This window comes from Microtus oregoni, unplaced genomic scaffold (assembly GCF_018167655.1).
Source record: "Microtus oregoni isolate MIOR12 unplaced genomic scaffold, Mior012 000003F_ref0000135, whole genome shotgun sequence".
Classification (NCBI taxonomy): domain Eukaryota; kingdom Metazoa; phylum Chordata; class Mammalia; order Rodentia; family Cricetidae; genus Microtus; species Microtus oregoni.
The window spans coordinates 22,719,527-22,734,219 of record NW_024543062.1 but is presented as its reverse complement, the minus strand read 5'-3'; the positions used below and the strand labels follow the sequence as shown (position 1 = coordinate 22,734,219).

Here is a 14,693-nt window from a genome sequence, read left to right as displayed (position 1 = left end):
CATGGAAAGTTAGCATACCTTGTCATAACTGTAAAATGTAAGTATAAGAGAAACACAAGGAAAATAAAGGCTGTTGTGAAGGTACATGTTGTAGTCTATCAAAGGCTACTATGTTAAAAACAGATCCATGAGGGTGGAAGGATGGCTGAGCAGTTAAGAGCAGTTGCTGCTCTCCCAGAGGACCTGGATTCAGTTCTCAGCATCCATGTGTAGTAGTTTACAGCTGCCTGTAACTCCAGCTCCAAGGGATCTGAAATCGTCTTCTGGTCTTCATGGATACCTGCACACACTTGGTAGGTGGACACACAGACACAACACATTTAAATACATAAAAATAAAAACTGAGCTGGAGAGATGGTCAGTTGTTAAGAGCAATCACTGCTCTTTCAGAGGACCTGGGTTCAGTTCCCAGCATCCACATCAAATGGCTCACACCCATATGTAACTCCAGTTCCAGACCTACACCTTCTGAACCTTATAAACTTATACAGGGGTACATATACATATAAATTAAAATTCAATAAATCCTATTTTTAAAAAATAAAAAACAATCTTTAAAAAGATTATCTCAGAGTCCTTCCTTCTTCCTTTTTCTCTTCCCTCCTCTTCCTTCCCCCTACTTCCCTTCTTCTATCTTTTTCTTCCTCCCCTCCCCTACCTCGGTCCTCTCTCTTCATTCCTTTCTTCTTCCCTTTCCTGCCCTTGGCAGTACTGGGGTAAAATCTAGGGCCTTGAGTATGCTGGGCAAATGCTCTGCCCCTGAGCTATACCCTAAACCAGAGTAAGGCTTTCTTGTTGACTAAATTGGGGCAACTTTAAATCATCATTCAGTGTGTGTTTTTGAGTAGACTGAGTTATTCATCCCCAGTGGCAGGCATCCTCTCTATTGGAAAGCATTCTAATGGCTTCTGACTAGTCCTAGGCAGAGATGTCTGGCCTAAGATCCAGAAGAAGGTGGCATGCCGTCAAAATCGTAGGCTAATGGCCACAGCCAGCCGGCCAGACTATACTGGTCTCTCCATGTCTAAGCTCCACCACAGTGCTCAGAGCTGTTCTGGGAAATGATGAGCAGTGACATGGTTACTTTGTTTTCTCTTTGTCTCAGGAAACTTTCTGTGGACCACAGACATGGCAGCCTGTGTGAAGGAGTTGGTCTTCCACCTCTTGGCTGAGCTCTTGCGTACAGTACACACCCTGGAGCAACGGAAACACCCCGCTGGCCTGTCCTCCTCTATTGCCCTCCAACTCAACCCCTGCCTGGCCATGCTGATGGCCTTACAGTCAGAGCTGCATAAACTGTACGACGAGGAGACCCAGAGCTGGGTCTCAGGCAGTGCTTGTGGTGGCTCTGGAGCAGTAGCTGTGGGTGATCAGGGCAGGTTTTCCACCTACTTCCATGCTCTCATGGAAGGCTGCCTGGCAGTTGCTGAAGTAACCCTGCCTACCAATATCAGTGTCACAGCTAGTGGCGTGACCTCAACGACCACCCCAAACCTCAGCGACTCATCCTCATCCTCCTCCTCCTCCCCGGGACAGACCCCACAGAGCCCTAGTCTCCTGTCCAAGAGGAAGAAAGTCAAGATGAAGCGGGAGAAGGCCTCATCCTCCAGCAAGCGCCAGTCCTCCCGTGCCACAGATGCAGATTCCACCATGCTCAGCATTGCGGGGAGCAAACCTGAGGACATGCTGTGGTTCCACCGTGCCCTCACCTTGCTCATCATCCTCCGGCACCTTACCAGAAAGGATCCACAAGGCCTGGGTGTGACGAGTGATGCCATTGCCGATGCCTGCCAGGCCCTGGTGGGCCCCACTGCCCACAGTCGCCTGCTAGTAATCTCAGGCATTCCTACACACCTGGATGAAGCTGTTGTCAGAGGTGCTATCCGCAAGGCCTGCAATGCCCATGGCGGTGTCTTCAAAGATGAGATCTACATCCCACTGCAGGAGGAAGACCCCAAGAAGCCAAAAGACAAGGCCGAGGGTGGTGACAGCAAGGTTGAGTCTGAGAAGTTGCTGGGGTTCCCCAGTGTGGACAGCTTGGAGGGGAGCACATCCAGCAGTCTAGCCCCTGCCATGAGCATCAGCGCCTCAGCTTCTACCAGCCAGGCCTCAGTCTGTAGCTCCCAGGGTGTTTCACAGACTGCTAGTGACCTCTCAGTGGACCAACTTCCCTCAGGCCTGGAGCTGCCTGTTCCTCCTGTCCTGTTGGAACCCCACGTGGTGTCCAGCCAGGAGAGCCTGGACATTTCCTTGTGCAGCACTGGCAGCCTGGGTAGCCTGGGTAGCCTAGGGGAACCTATGGACAATGCAGAGACAGCATCTGTGTCAGACGTGGGCTCCATGTACACTGTCACTTCCCTGGATACCCAGCCCCTCACAGCGCGCCCTATCAAAGGCTTTGCAGTGGTGGAGGTAATAGCTCTCAGCCTTGAAAGTCACTCAACCTTGACCTGGTCAACATGGCTTCTCCAAGCTACTTCCAAGGAGTTAGCTAGTAGGCAACATGGGGTTCTGGGGAGCTCCTGGGCACCTCTCAGCAACTGCTTTTCTTGAGGTCAACTATTAAGAGGGACATCCAGACTGGTGTTATAAGGCATAGGCAGTTCATTGATGTGAGAGTCTCTGGCAGGTACACTGGAGGACCATGGCAGTATTTTGAGAGGCACTGTGTTGGCAGTGTGAGAATCATGTACACTGTGACTTCCTGCACTTTTGCAAGAGTTAGACTCAAAGGTAAAATCCAGCAGTGGGGTGCAGCATTTGCTTAGTGTGCACAAAGCCCTGAACCAGGCGCATGACCCAGAACCACATAAGAGTAAGTGCCCTCTCCTTTGGCTACATAAAGCCCAAGGGCAAGAACTTCTATCAGTTGCCCTCCCAACCGGGCTGCCTTCCTGGGGACTGGCCAGTCTTTAGGCTCCAGAACTTCCCAGGTGAGCTGTTCTGTAATGGCCATGTTGGCATTGGGAGGGAGAGTCTCAAGAAGGCAGACCAGCAGTGCCCATGCTCTGTCAGGGCAGATCCATTCAGAGCCCAACCTTTCTCTTTGTTCATACAGATAAGGTCCCGAGCCAAAATTGAGAAAATCCGAGCAAGTTTATTTAACAATAATGATTTGATTGGCTTGTCAAGTCTCGACGGTGAGGATGAGTTGATGGAGATGTCCACAGAGGAGATTCTGACAGTGTCTGTGGTGAACCAGAGTCTGTTTGACACTCAGGGGAGCCCGGGACTAGAAGACTACTTCAATGACAAGTCCATTAAAGGTGGGCTGCAGGGTGTATGTGCTTAGTGTTTGTAGTTTTTATTTTTTTAATCCTGTGTATTTATTTGTGTGTGAGTGTGCATACCCATTATGGTACCCATGTAGAGGTCAGAGGAAAACTGTGGTGGTCCTTCTTCTCCTTCCACCATGTGGGACCCAGGGATCAAACTCGGCTCATCAACCCTAGAGGCAAGCACCCTTAACCACTGAGCTGTCTCACAGGCCCAGATTTTAGGTTTTGAAATAAGAGTCTCATTTAACCCAGGTTGTCCTTGAATTCCCAATGTGCCTCTGTCCTTCCAGTACTAAGAATATAGGTTTGAGTTATATTCTTATTTAATTTCAATTTTATTTACTCCTTTGGTGAACAGTTTTAAGTGTACAGAAATTTTTGAATTGTCTGCTGGCTGATTGTGGCCAAGTCTATGCAGCTCTGTAATAAGCACTAGAATTCAGCCTGGTGCTATGGGCTTTGTGAAGATGGTTGGCGGGGAGCCACAACCCATGTTCCAGCTAGAGACCCTGAGAAGGACTCTCCTACTCTAAGCCCCACTGTGACCTTCCTTGTCACAGTGTATTGTGGTGCACTGTCCTATGTAGCCACAGACAGGACTACTTGTGTTTACAGGGTTCATGTCTCACTTTTACATCTAGCCAGGAGCTACGGCCAGGTAGTGGCAGCACGCGCCTTTAATCCTAGCACTCCTGGAGGCAGAGGCAGGTGGATCTCTGTGAGTTCAAGGCCAGCCTGGTTTACAGAGCTAGTTCCCAGAAGAGCTAGGACTTAAATGGAGAAACCAGGTCTCAAAAAATAAAAACATTAAAACCCAATAAGCTAGGGGTTGGAGCATTAGCTCGGTCAGTGCTTGAGAGTATTGCTGTTCTTCTAAAGGACCTGAGTTCAGGTTCCAGCACCCACATGGAGGCTCACAGCAGTCTGTAACTCCCGTTCCAGAGGGCCTGATGCCCTCTTTTGATCTCTGTGGGCACCAGGTACACATGTGGCACCCATGCATACATACAGGTAAAACATTCATACATAAAATTAGTAAAATCTTTTAAAAATGAAAAAATCTGACCAGGAAGAAATAGTACAGCATCTTGCAGTTCCAGTGTTTGGGAGGCTAGGGCAGAAGGATTGTCTGATTTCAAGAGTTCAATTCCAGCCTATAATACTCTATCTCAGAAACAGGCAGAGAGGATGGCTACCAAGGTGACTCAGCAGATAAGTATGCCTGCCATCGGAACTGATGATCTATTTGATCCCCCAATACCTACACAGTATACGGAGAGAACCAACATACACAAATAGTTGTCTTTTGGCTTACACACTTGTGTCGGTGCAAGTACACACTCAGAAATAAATAATAAATGAATAAGATGCTAGTGATTCTTCATCCAGGCCCCAGCAAATTTAAAGCAGCACTGTTGATCTGGTAGTATTTTGTTTGAGGGGAGGTACCTTAAATTTTGTGCCTGAGCAGCTGCCTGGTGCTCCCAAAGTCCTGTACTGTTTCTTTGAGGCTGTATTTCTTTTTTTTTTTTCCTTTTTCATTTTTCTTTCTTTTTTTTTTTTGGTTTTTCTAGACAGGGTTTCACTGTAGCTTTGGAGCCTATCCTAGATGAGGCTGTATTTCACCCCTCACCTTGGCTGTCCCCTTAGAAGATGAACAGTGGAGGATTTATTTACAGGATGCTCAAGGACTTCTTGCTGTTAGTGCTTCCTTGTCTCTCCCACTTTGAATCCAGATGCACTCTTAGCTTCTGATTTTATTGCAGTCAATCCTTCTGTTGACAGTGCTCAAGGCTTTGTTAATGCAGACTAGGGCCTCATTTTGCCATATCCCCCACCCCCCCAACACACACAATGATCTCACGTAATCCAGACTGGCTTCAGACTCACCATGTAGCCAACACTGATTTTGAATTCCTGGTCTTCCTGCTTCACCCTCACAAGTGGTGAGATTACAGGTGTGTGGCACCATGCACAGCCTCAGAGACCCTGCTTCTCTCCCTGTACACCCTGCCAGTTTCACATGCTCTCTCACAGCACAAAGATTAATTTCCTTGCTCTGTCATACTGCAAGCCCTAACTGCCTATGTGTTATTTTACTAATTTGGATTGTCTAGTACATTTGTGCTGTTTAAATTAAGATGAGCTGCAACTAGAGAGATGGCTCGGTAATTAAGAACACCTGTTACTCTTGCAAAGGATCTGGATTTGGTTCCCAGTGCTTACCTGGAAATTGACAACCGTCCATAACTCCAGTTCCAGGGGATCTCATGCTCTTTTCTTACACCTCTGACACCAGGCATCCATGTGGTGCACATACTTAAATGAGGGCAAAACAATCATGCACATAAAATAAAAATAGATCTAAAAATAGAGTCAGGCCAAATGGTGATGCACACCTTTAAAAAATAAGAAAAATAATAATAAAAATTAGCTAAGCAGTGGGACAAGTAGGCCTGAGAGCACAGCAACTGATTTAAGAGTCCAGCGCGAGCAAGGAAGCTTATCGTTTCCTGGCAACTGTAGAGAGCACAGCAACCTGACCCAGAAGACATGCTCAGAGGGTTATGCCTCACTGCAAGGAAGTCTGGGTATGTAATTAAGGATGCGGACTCAAGTAACTACTTCCCCTAATTTAGTCTATTATCTACCTACAAAAAAAAAATGTGTGATTGTGGGCAGAGATGACTCAGTGAGTGAAGGAATTTGCTGTAAAAACCTCGCTACCCAAGTCCAACCTGAAGCCCATATAATGTTGAAGAGAGGAGACTTACTCTACAGTGTTGTTCTCAACACATATGATGTGGTACACACACCTCCGTGATGCACACACATTTTAAATGTGTGGTTGCTAGCCAGGCAAAAGAATCAGAAATTGCTGGGCAGTGATGACACAGGCCTTTAATCCCAGCACTCAGGAGGCAGAGACAGGTGGATCTCCGTGAGTTCGAGACCAGCCTGGACTACAAGAGCTAGTTCCAGGACAGGCTCCAAAGCTACAGAGAAACCCTGTCTCAAAACAACAACAACAACAACAAAAAAAAAAAAAAAACCAGAAATTGAAAACTAGCCTCTCCTACATGAGACCTTGTCTCTGAAAACAAAACCCACAGTTTCTAGGAAAGATGCTTTTCTAGGGTGTATCCTGGCATAGTATGTTTATGAAAATTATTTGACCTTTTATTTTGTAACAGGTGAGAAATTGGTGCCTGGGGCCAGAGAGGTCCTGACAGAAATATTTAAAAGCTGTGCCCACTCTGAGCAGACACTGAGCCTAACACCAGCGAAACCAATTAGGGTCTCTGACATCTATCTTAGCAAAGAACAGATCAACTCCCAGAGTCCAGGCAACCTCCTGCACCTCTTCTTCACCAACGTCCGGCCTCCAAAGAAGGTGCTGGAGGACCAGCTCACACAGGTAGCCACTCTTTCCACATAGTCTCTGTGCTGAGCCTGGGTTCCTCTTCTGAGCTGGCCTGAGAATCCCCCTCACTACTTGTGTGCTCTGCAGATCCTGAGGAAATATGGCGTGCCCAAACCCAAGCTGGATAAGAGCAAGTACAGCAAAGCCGGGAAGGAGCAGCACCCTGTGAAGGTGGTGAGCACCAAGCGGCCTGTCACCAAGCCACCTGCCAAGGACAAAGCCGTGCTCAGCAATCTCAGGTGCACACCCAAGGAGCTTGGGAGGAGGGTGGCTATGGTGTGGCCTTCCAGCAGGCATCTGAGAGACTGTGGCACCCTGGAGCAGCCAGGCATGCCATCTATCTTCTGCTCTGCTGCTGAGGTCCAGTCAGTCCTTAGCTTCATCTACTGCAAGTTAACATTTTATCTCACCTCCTGGGCCATGTGAACTGTCAGGCAGACAGTGTGCCTTGAGAAAACATCACACGCGTATACTTTGAAATAAGTCAGACTTTATCCATACACATAAAGCAGTCATTTTAGAGACCTCCTAAAAGCTTGTAGGGAAAGACTGACTGGGACCGGGTACATACCTCAGCAGCAGAGTGTCCATTCAATGTGTGCAGGACCCAGGGCCTTTTATTTATATACATGTATCATTTTCTTTTTTTTTTGTTTTTTTTTTTTGTTTTGTTTTGTTTTTGGTTTTTCGAGACAAGGTTTCTCTGTGTAACAGCCCTAGCTATCCTGGAACTTGCTCTGTAGACCAGGCTGACCTCAAACTCACAAAGATCCACTTGCCTCTGTCTTCCTGCTGGGATTAAAGGCGTGTATCACCACCGCCCTGCAGTATGTATCATTTTCTTAACTGACATAAAATTCAGAAGAGGCTGTGGCAAAAAGACCACAGACTCAAGGCCTATTTGGCCAGAGAGTGAGTTCCTAAATTGCCTGTCTCAAAACAAAAAGCCAAAAGACTGAGAACACACCTTTAATCCACCTCTGTGAGTCTGAGGCTAGCCTGTTACACATACCAAGCCCCAGGATAGCTAAGGCTATATATTGAAATCCTGTCATTTCAAATAAATAAGTAAATAAATAGGGCTAGGGATATAGCTTAGTGGTAGAGCAGTTGCTTAGTATGCCTTAGGCTCTGGGTTCAGTTGCCAGCACTACATAAATAAATGAATAAATGAACAACAACTTACTTCAGGGTTCCCTTCTCTGAGACTGATGTATTATGTTAGAAGCCTTCTAGAGCTGTCTGTGGCATGCTAGTGAATATATTCATATGGAAATGTGGGTACTCTGCACAGTGTGAGTCCCCTGATATTTCTGTTTTAATACTAGTCTTGGCTCAGCACAAAAATAACCTCCCCATCTTTTTGTTTGGGTGGTTTGGTTTGATGTTGGTTTTTTGAGACAGGGTCTTTCTGCATAACCTTTGCTGTCCTGGAACTTGCTCTGGAGACCAGGCTGGCCTCAAACTCACAGAGATTCACCAGCTTCTGCCTCCCAAGTGCTGGGCTTAAAGTTGTGCACCATGACCACCTAGCAACTTTCCTATCTTTTAAAAAATGTTCTACAAGGGGGCTGGAGAGATGGCTCGGAGGTTAAGGACACTGACTGTTCTTCCAGAGGTCCTGAGTTCAATTCCCAGCAACCACATGGTGACTAACAACCATCTACAATGATATCTGGTGCCCTCTTCTGGCATGCAGTCATACATGGAGGCAGCACACTATATTGGATACATAATAAATTAAAAAAAAATCTTAAAAAAAAAGATGGAACAACAACATTTAAAAAAAATGTTCTATAAAAATTTGTTACTAATGTGTAGGTGTGTGCACCTGGATGAACTTATGTACACCACATGCTTGCAGGTACCTGAAGGGGACCCGGGAATTGGAGCTACAGATGGTTATGAGTTACCTTGTTAGTGGCGGGAACCAAATCTGGGTCCTGCAAGAACAATAAGCACGTCTAACTCTTGAACCATTCTTCTCCCTTTGAGCCTACTTCCTTTCTTATTGGTAGTTCTATAATATTCCATATTTGAGTCTTTATATATGTTTAGTGTAATTTTTTCTTTCTTTTTTTATTTTTTTATTTTTTTTTATTTTTTTCTTTTTTTATTTTTTTTTGGTTTTCTCAAGACAGGGTTTCTCTGTGGTTTTGGAGCTTGTCCTGGAACTAGCTCTTGTAGACCAGGCTGGTCTCGAACTCACAGAGATCCGCCTGCCTCTGCCTCCCGAGTGCTGGGATTAAAGGCGTGCACCACCACCGCCCGGCATTCTTTTTTTATTTTTTATTTTATTTTTTTAACTTTTTTTTTTTATTGAGAAAAGGAGAAAAAAAAAACAAGTTTCCACCTCCTCCCAGCCTCCCATTTTCCTCCCCCTCCTCCCACCCTTCTCCTCCTCCCCCCACTCCTCTCCCCCTCCCTCTCCAGTCCAAAGAGCAGTCAGGGTTCCCTGCCCTGTGGTAAGTCCTAGGTCCTCCCCCCTCCGTCCATATCTAGGAAGGTGAACATCCAAACTGGCTAGGCTCCCACAAAGCCAGCACATTACGTAGGATCAAAACCCCGTGCCATTGTCCTTGGCTTCTCATCAGCCCTCATTGTTCGCCATGTTCAGAGAGTCCAGTTTTATCCCATGCTTTTTCAGTCACAGTCCAGCTAGCCTTGGTGAGCTCCCAATAGATCAGCTCCACTGTCTCAGTGGGTGGGTGCACGCCTCGTGGTCCCGACTTCTTTGCTCATGTTCTCCCTCTTTCTCCTCATTGGGACCTTGGAAGCTCAGTCCAGTGCTCCAGTGTGGGTCTCTGTCTCTATCTCCATCCATCACCAGATGAAGGTTCTATGATGATATGCAAGATATTCGTCAGTATTGCTATAGGATAGGGTCATTTCAGGTTCCCTATCCTCAGCTGCCCAAGGAACTAACTGGGGACCTCGGCTTGGGCACCTGGGAGCCACTCTTGCCAACCCTAAGTCTCTTGCCAACCCTAAGGTGGCTCCCTTAACTAAGAATTGTGCTTCCGTGCTCCCCTATCCAACCTTCCTTTATCCCAATCCTCCTTTTTCCCCAAGTTCCCCCCATCCTCCCCTTCTCCCTTTTCTCTCCCCACCTCCCCTTACCCCCATCCCACCCCACCCCCAAGATCCCAGTTTTCTCCCCGGCAATTTTGTCTACTTCCCATAGCCAAGAGGACAACTATATGTTTTTCCTTTGGTTCACCTTCTTACTTAGCTTCTTTGGGATCACCAATTGTAGACTCCGTGACCCTTATTTTTATTTTTTTGAGGCAGGACTTTTCTGTGTATCTCTGACTGTCCTGGAACTCACTCTGTAGACCAGGCTGGCCTCAAACTCAGAGATCTATCTGCCTCTGCCTCCCTCTCAAGACCACTGAGGGCAGAGGTTGAATGTTTGGGAGTGGAGACAGGATCAAGGATTCAAGGTCAGCCTTGGCTATGTAGTATGTTCCAACTTAGACTATGTGAGACTCTGTCTCAAAAAACAAAAACCAGTACTTACTTTACAACCCCAGCTAGGCTCAAACTAGTGATCCTCCTATATCAGCTCAGGAATCGCTGTCACTCCTTGTCATGCCTAGCTTAGTTTATGACTCCATCCTCACTGTTCTGATAGCCCTTGCACTGCAAGTGTATTTAGAATTCTGTGAGTGACCAGAGATACCCTATTCCCTTTCATTAATCCACTATGTGGAAATGGCCCTGTCCTGCAGAATTCCCAGTGCTGACAGCACTCAGTGATGTCCCTGTGCTGCTCAGTACTGCTGCCCTGTGGTTTCTCGGTAGCACTGAAAATGTGAGCGCAGCTGAGAACCTGAGCTTGTGAATTACTCAGTTTTGCCTAATTTAACCTTAGGTAGCTAATCCTTGCTACTGGCTACTTTATTGAGCAATGCCACTCTAAATATATAGAAAATGTCTGAAAAGAGTTTCAGGAGTTCTCGTGTCTTAAAGCATTGGTTTGTCTTTGTAATCTGCTCAGAACAAAGCCTTAAACTCAGCCCTAGGTACCCCTGTACCATAGTTGGGGTGTGTGAAGTTCTGTGTTTCATATTGGGAGGTGGCGCAGACATGCACACCCTAACTGCAGTGCTTTGGTTTGTAGCAGGACTGCATTAAGTGAGAAGAAGCCAACCGTGAAGGCAAAGTCACCTGAGAAAAGCAAACCAGATGAAAAAGATCCAGAAAAATCACCCACCAAAAAGCAAGAAGGTACATTAGTGGCTGGAGAACCTGCTTTCATCCTGGGGACAGCAGCCCACTCCAGGACAGGCCTGTTGGCCAAGGCCTGCCTGGATGGCTCCACCCACTAGGATAGCCCAGCTCTTTATGCTCCAAGCTCTTTTAAGTTGTAGTTGAGGTGAGACAATGTTTATGCGGACAGTGGGATGTATTCCTGACTGCCAGCTTTGTGGCCATCAGCTTAAGGAATAAATATAAGGTGAAGAATAGATAGTTTTAACTGAAAAGTAAAGGTGTGGAAATTTGCTTGGGGTTTCTAGAAGGCACTTGCCTGAACCAGTGAACTAATGAGGGAGGGCCTTAAGACATCAGCAGAGAAATCTGCTCACTGTGTACGAACTGCTTTGTTAGCCTTATGCTTCTGAGACTTGGAGAAATAAGAAAGACGGTAAGCCATGGCAAAGCCTGGGTGAGAGGTGGAGTATGTGAATGCTGCATCGCACTTGTGACAGGGCTGGGGACAATAAAGGAGGGGAGCTAGGCAGAGGAGGCCATGGACAAGAGGAGCAATGACAGACAGTGAAGGGCCACCGTGTGCAGGCTTTCCACCCTGATTGTGCACATTCTTGTTCCCCCTCTGACGGCATGCACGTGCTGTACCATCAGTTCCTGAGGAAAAGTACCTGACCCTAGAAGGCTTTCACAAATTCGTCATTGACAGAGCCAAGCAAGATATCCGCAGTGTCTGGAGGGCAATCTTATCCTGTGGTTATGACCTTCATTTTGAGAGGTGAGAAATGGGCCTTCCTCTAGGTTGAGTCTGGGATAGAACTGGTTTTGGCAGGTGGATATCTCAGCTGTCATCCTGCTGAGGGTCTGCTCTGTCTGTGATGCTCTAGCCTTCAAAGCTACTCCCTGAGTTTACGTGATTTTCAAGTGACTTTTTCGTACATGTTTGAAAACAGACTGTTCTTTTCCTTCAAATCTTGACTTCTTGGTGCCATTACACACATGGCTGAAATAGCAGACACTTCCCCATGCAGTTCTGGAGGGTACCTGGGGCCTCCAGTGACCAGCACATGGTACCCTGCTCATTTCATCTCACTCAACCTTTCTCTGTCCTTGTATGACCTAATCTCTGCTTGCTTGCTTTTCTTTTCCTTCCCTCCCTCTTTGTTTCTTTTTATTTATTTCTTTCTTTTCAAGACAATGTCTCACTATGTAGCCCTGGCTGTCCTAGAGCTCCCTATATAGACCCTACTAACCTTGAAGGCATAGAGATCCATCTGCCTCTGCCTCCTAAATGCTGGAATTAAAGGCATTGGCCACTATGCCTGGCTTTAATCTCATTTTTCTTTTTTTCTATCTATCTATTTATTTATTTATTTATTTATTTATTATGTATACAATATTCTGTCTGTATGCCTGAAGGCCAGAAGAGGGCGCCAGACCTCTTTACAGATGGTTGTGAGCCACCATGTGGTTGCTGGGAATTGAACTCAGGACCTTTGGAAGAGCAGGCAATGCTCGTAACCACTGAGCCATCTCTCCAGCCCTAATCTCATTTTTCTTAAAGTGACATCAACCCTGTTGAGTTGGGGCCCACTTGTTGGCTGAGGTTTCTGTCCCACCCTGTCCCACAGTCATTCAGTCCCAAAGAAACACACAGAGGTCTGCGTTATTCATAAACTGATTGACCTATTAGCTCAGGCTTTTTATTAACACTTTCTTACATCTTATATTAGCCTATTTTTCTTGTCTGTGTTAGCCACATGTCTTGGTAACTTTCATCAGCAAGGCATTCTCATCTTGCTTCCTTCCTCTCTGTCTGGGTGATGACTGCAGACTGAGCTTTCCTCTTTCCAGAATTCTGTTCTCATTGCCCCACCTCTACTTCCTGCCTGGCTACTGGCCAGTTAGTGTTTTATTAAAAATAATACAAGTGGCAAGATAAAAGACCATTGTCCCACAGCACCCACTTACATAATTTTATTTAGCTTTAATTCTATAATTATCATAGTTATCTCTCCAAGTGCTGTCACACTGTATTGGGGCACACAATTTAGTCCCTGATAAGAACATTGCTTATTCTAAAGTCTTCCTCAGATTTCCTTGGGTCTCCATTGTTCCCCTTCCCATGAAGACAGCAAGGCATGGGCCAAGCCTTCAGATCCAATGGACTGAATGAGCAGGGCTCATTCCTGTCCACAAGTGAATATGGAGCAAACAAGGAACCTGCAGAACTGAGGAGGCCAGTACTCTAAATCACACACAGTCCCTCAGCCTTGTCCATAGGTGGATATATGCTGAGCCACAAAGGAGGGGCTGTCCAATATAGACATTCTGAGAAATCAGACTTCAGAGACTTACTTGGCGGAGGTGATCCCATGATCACAGAGTGCTTTTCCCAGGGTGCAGCTTACCCATTACACTCTGAACATGCTGATCCCTATAATTTTGCCAAATGAGGGAAACCCAGCCCCATCATTTGTAGCCCTGGGGGACTATGTTTATACTCTGCCCTGATTTGAGACTCTGCTTACTATTGAAGACATTAATTAGGTTTAGTTTTTCAGTTTTTCACACAGTTGGGGTTATGGGGTTCCATGCAATCATTCCCACATTGCCCAGAGTTCCATTGCTAGGTATAGCACAGTTTAGGCGGCAATTTCCAGGGATGGACATGCAGGTTGCACCCAGTGTTACTGCAACAATATAGCCTTGCAGTAAATAAAGTACACTTCAAGTACACCTTGGTCTGTCCTGTGTAGATAAATGCTGGAATGGGGTCACATAGCTGAGGGAACCATGTTGGTACCAGCAGCAGCTACGTGGTGGGCACTTGGGCACCATGCCATGTGCTTCACAGGCAGCCTCTCATTGAATTCTTGTGACAAGTACACCAATGCCATTCTGAGCTCATGTTATGGAAAAGTAAACCCAGGCTCAGAAGTGGGTGTGTTTTAGCCCAGGTCACTGCGTGGTCCCCGTATCTCCTGAGGACCCCATCCCTCAACCTAATAAGAGGGAAACACTTGTGCATGTGGGTTTCCAGACTTCCCACAAGGCTCCTCTGTGCCCACACCCTATTGTTTGTACTCTGAAAAGCTTTCCCTCATGAGGAGCAATCTGGTCCTCCCCCCAAATCCCTGAAAGACAGGGGTTAGGTGTGGCTCTAACAGTGTCTTACCAGGAAACTGTCCTGCCCCAGGTGTGCCTGCATCGACGTCCGACATGCACAGAAAGCCTCCAGGAAGTGGACTCTGGAGATGGATGTGGCTCTTGTACAATACATCAACAGGCTGTGCCGTCATCTTGCTATCACGCCAGCACGGCTTCACCCTCACGAGGTGTATCTTGACCCAGCTGATGCCACCGACCCCAGGATGGCCTGTCTCTCGAGTATGTTGCCTCTAAGGGTATTCACCTATGTTAGAGGAATACTTAGGGCTCTCCATGTGCATCAACCAAAAGGGCAGAGGGAGCTCTTATGCTGGCCTTTGTTTAATGCTCATTAAAACAAAGCCAAGGCTGGGTAATGAGCTCAGAGTGGCAGAGATTCCTGCCACCACACCCACTGAGGTCAGGCTGCTGTGAGGTAAGAGGGTCAGATCACTGCTGACCTGTGGTAGAGGATTGTCCATGGGGTGGGCAGCACATTTTCCTTAAAAACAAGAAATGAACAGCAAGAAAGCACTAGTTAGTTACCACTCCACCAGGCATCACCCAGGCAGAGCCCATGCAAGGCTGCACACAGGTGCCATAGGGCCACTGCCTTCCTTGGCAGCAAG

General features: G+C 46.7%; 1 protein-coding gene and 1 non-coding gene across 9 annotated transcripts in view; both read left to right on the top strand.

The window, feature by feature from the left end:
* Nucleotides 1-14,693, top strand: part of Hectd4 (HECT domain E3 ubiquitin protein ligase 4) — a 191,178-nt gene that overhangs the window by 160,688 nt on the left and 15,797 nt on the right. For 7 of the 8 annotated variants that reach the window (XM_041649106.1, XM_041649103.1, XM_041649105.1 and 4 more), the window contains exons 61-67: nucleotides 1,106-2,412; nucleotides 3,059-3,266; nucleotides 6,473-6,696; nucleotides 6,790-6,941; nucleotides 10,826-10,932; nucleotides 11,569-11,692; nucleotides 14,114-14,304. In XM_041649106.1, coding sequence (XP_041505040.1) covers nucleotides 1,106-2,412; nucleotides 3,059-3,266; nucleotides 6,473-6,696; nucleotides 6,790-6,941; nucleotides 10,826-10,932; nucleotides 11,569-11,692; nucleotides 14,114-14,304 — 2,313 coding nt within the window. The remainder of the gene's footprint in view (nucleotides 1-1,105; nucleotides 2,413-3,058; nucleotides 3,267-6,472; nucleotides 6,697-6,789; nucleotides 6,942-10,825; nucleotides 10,933-11,568; nucleotides 11,693-14,113; nucleotides 14,305-14,693) is intronic. The other variant, XM_041649102.1, reaches the window with a different exon arrangement.
* On the top strand, nucleotides 13,265-13,427 carry LOC121446643. The gene has a single exon (XR_005974080.1). It is a non-coding gene; the product is annotated as a U1 spliceosomal RNA (small nuclear RNA).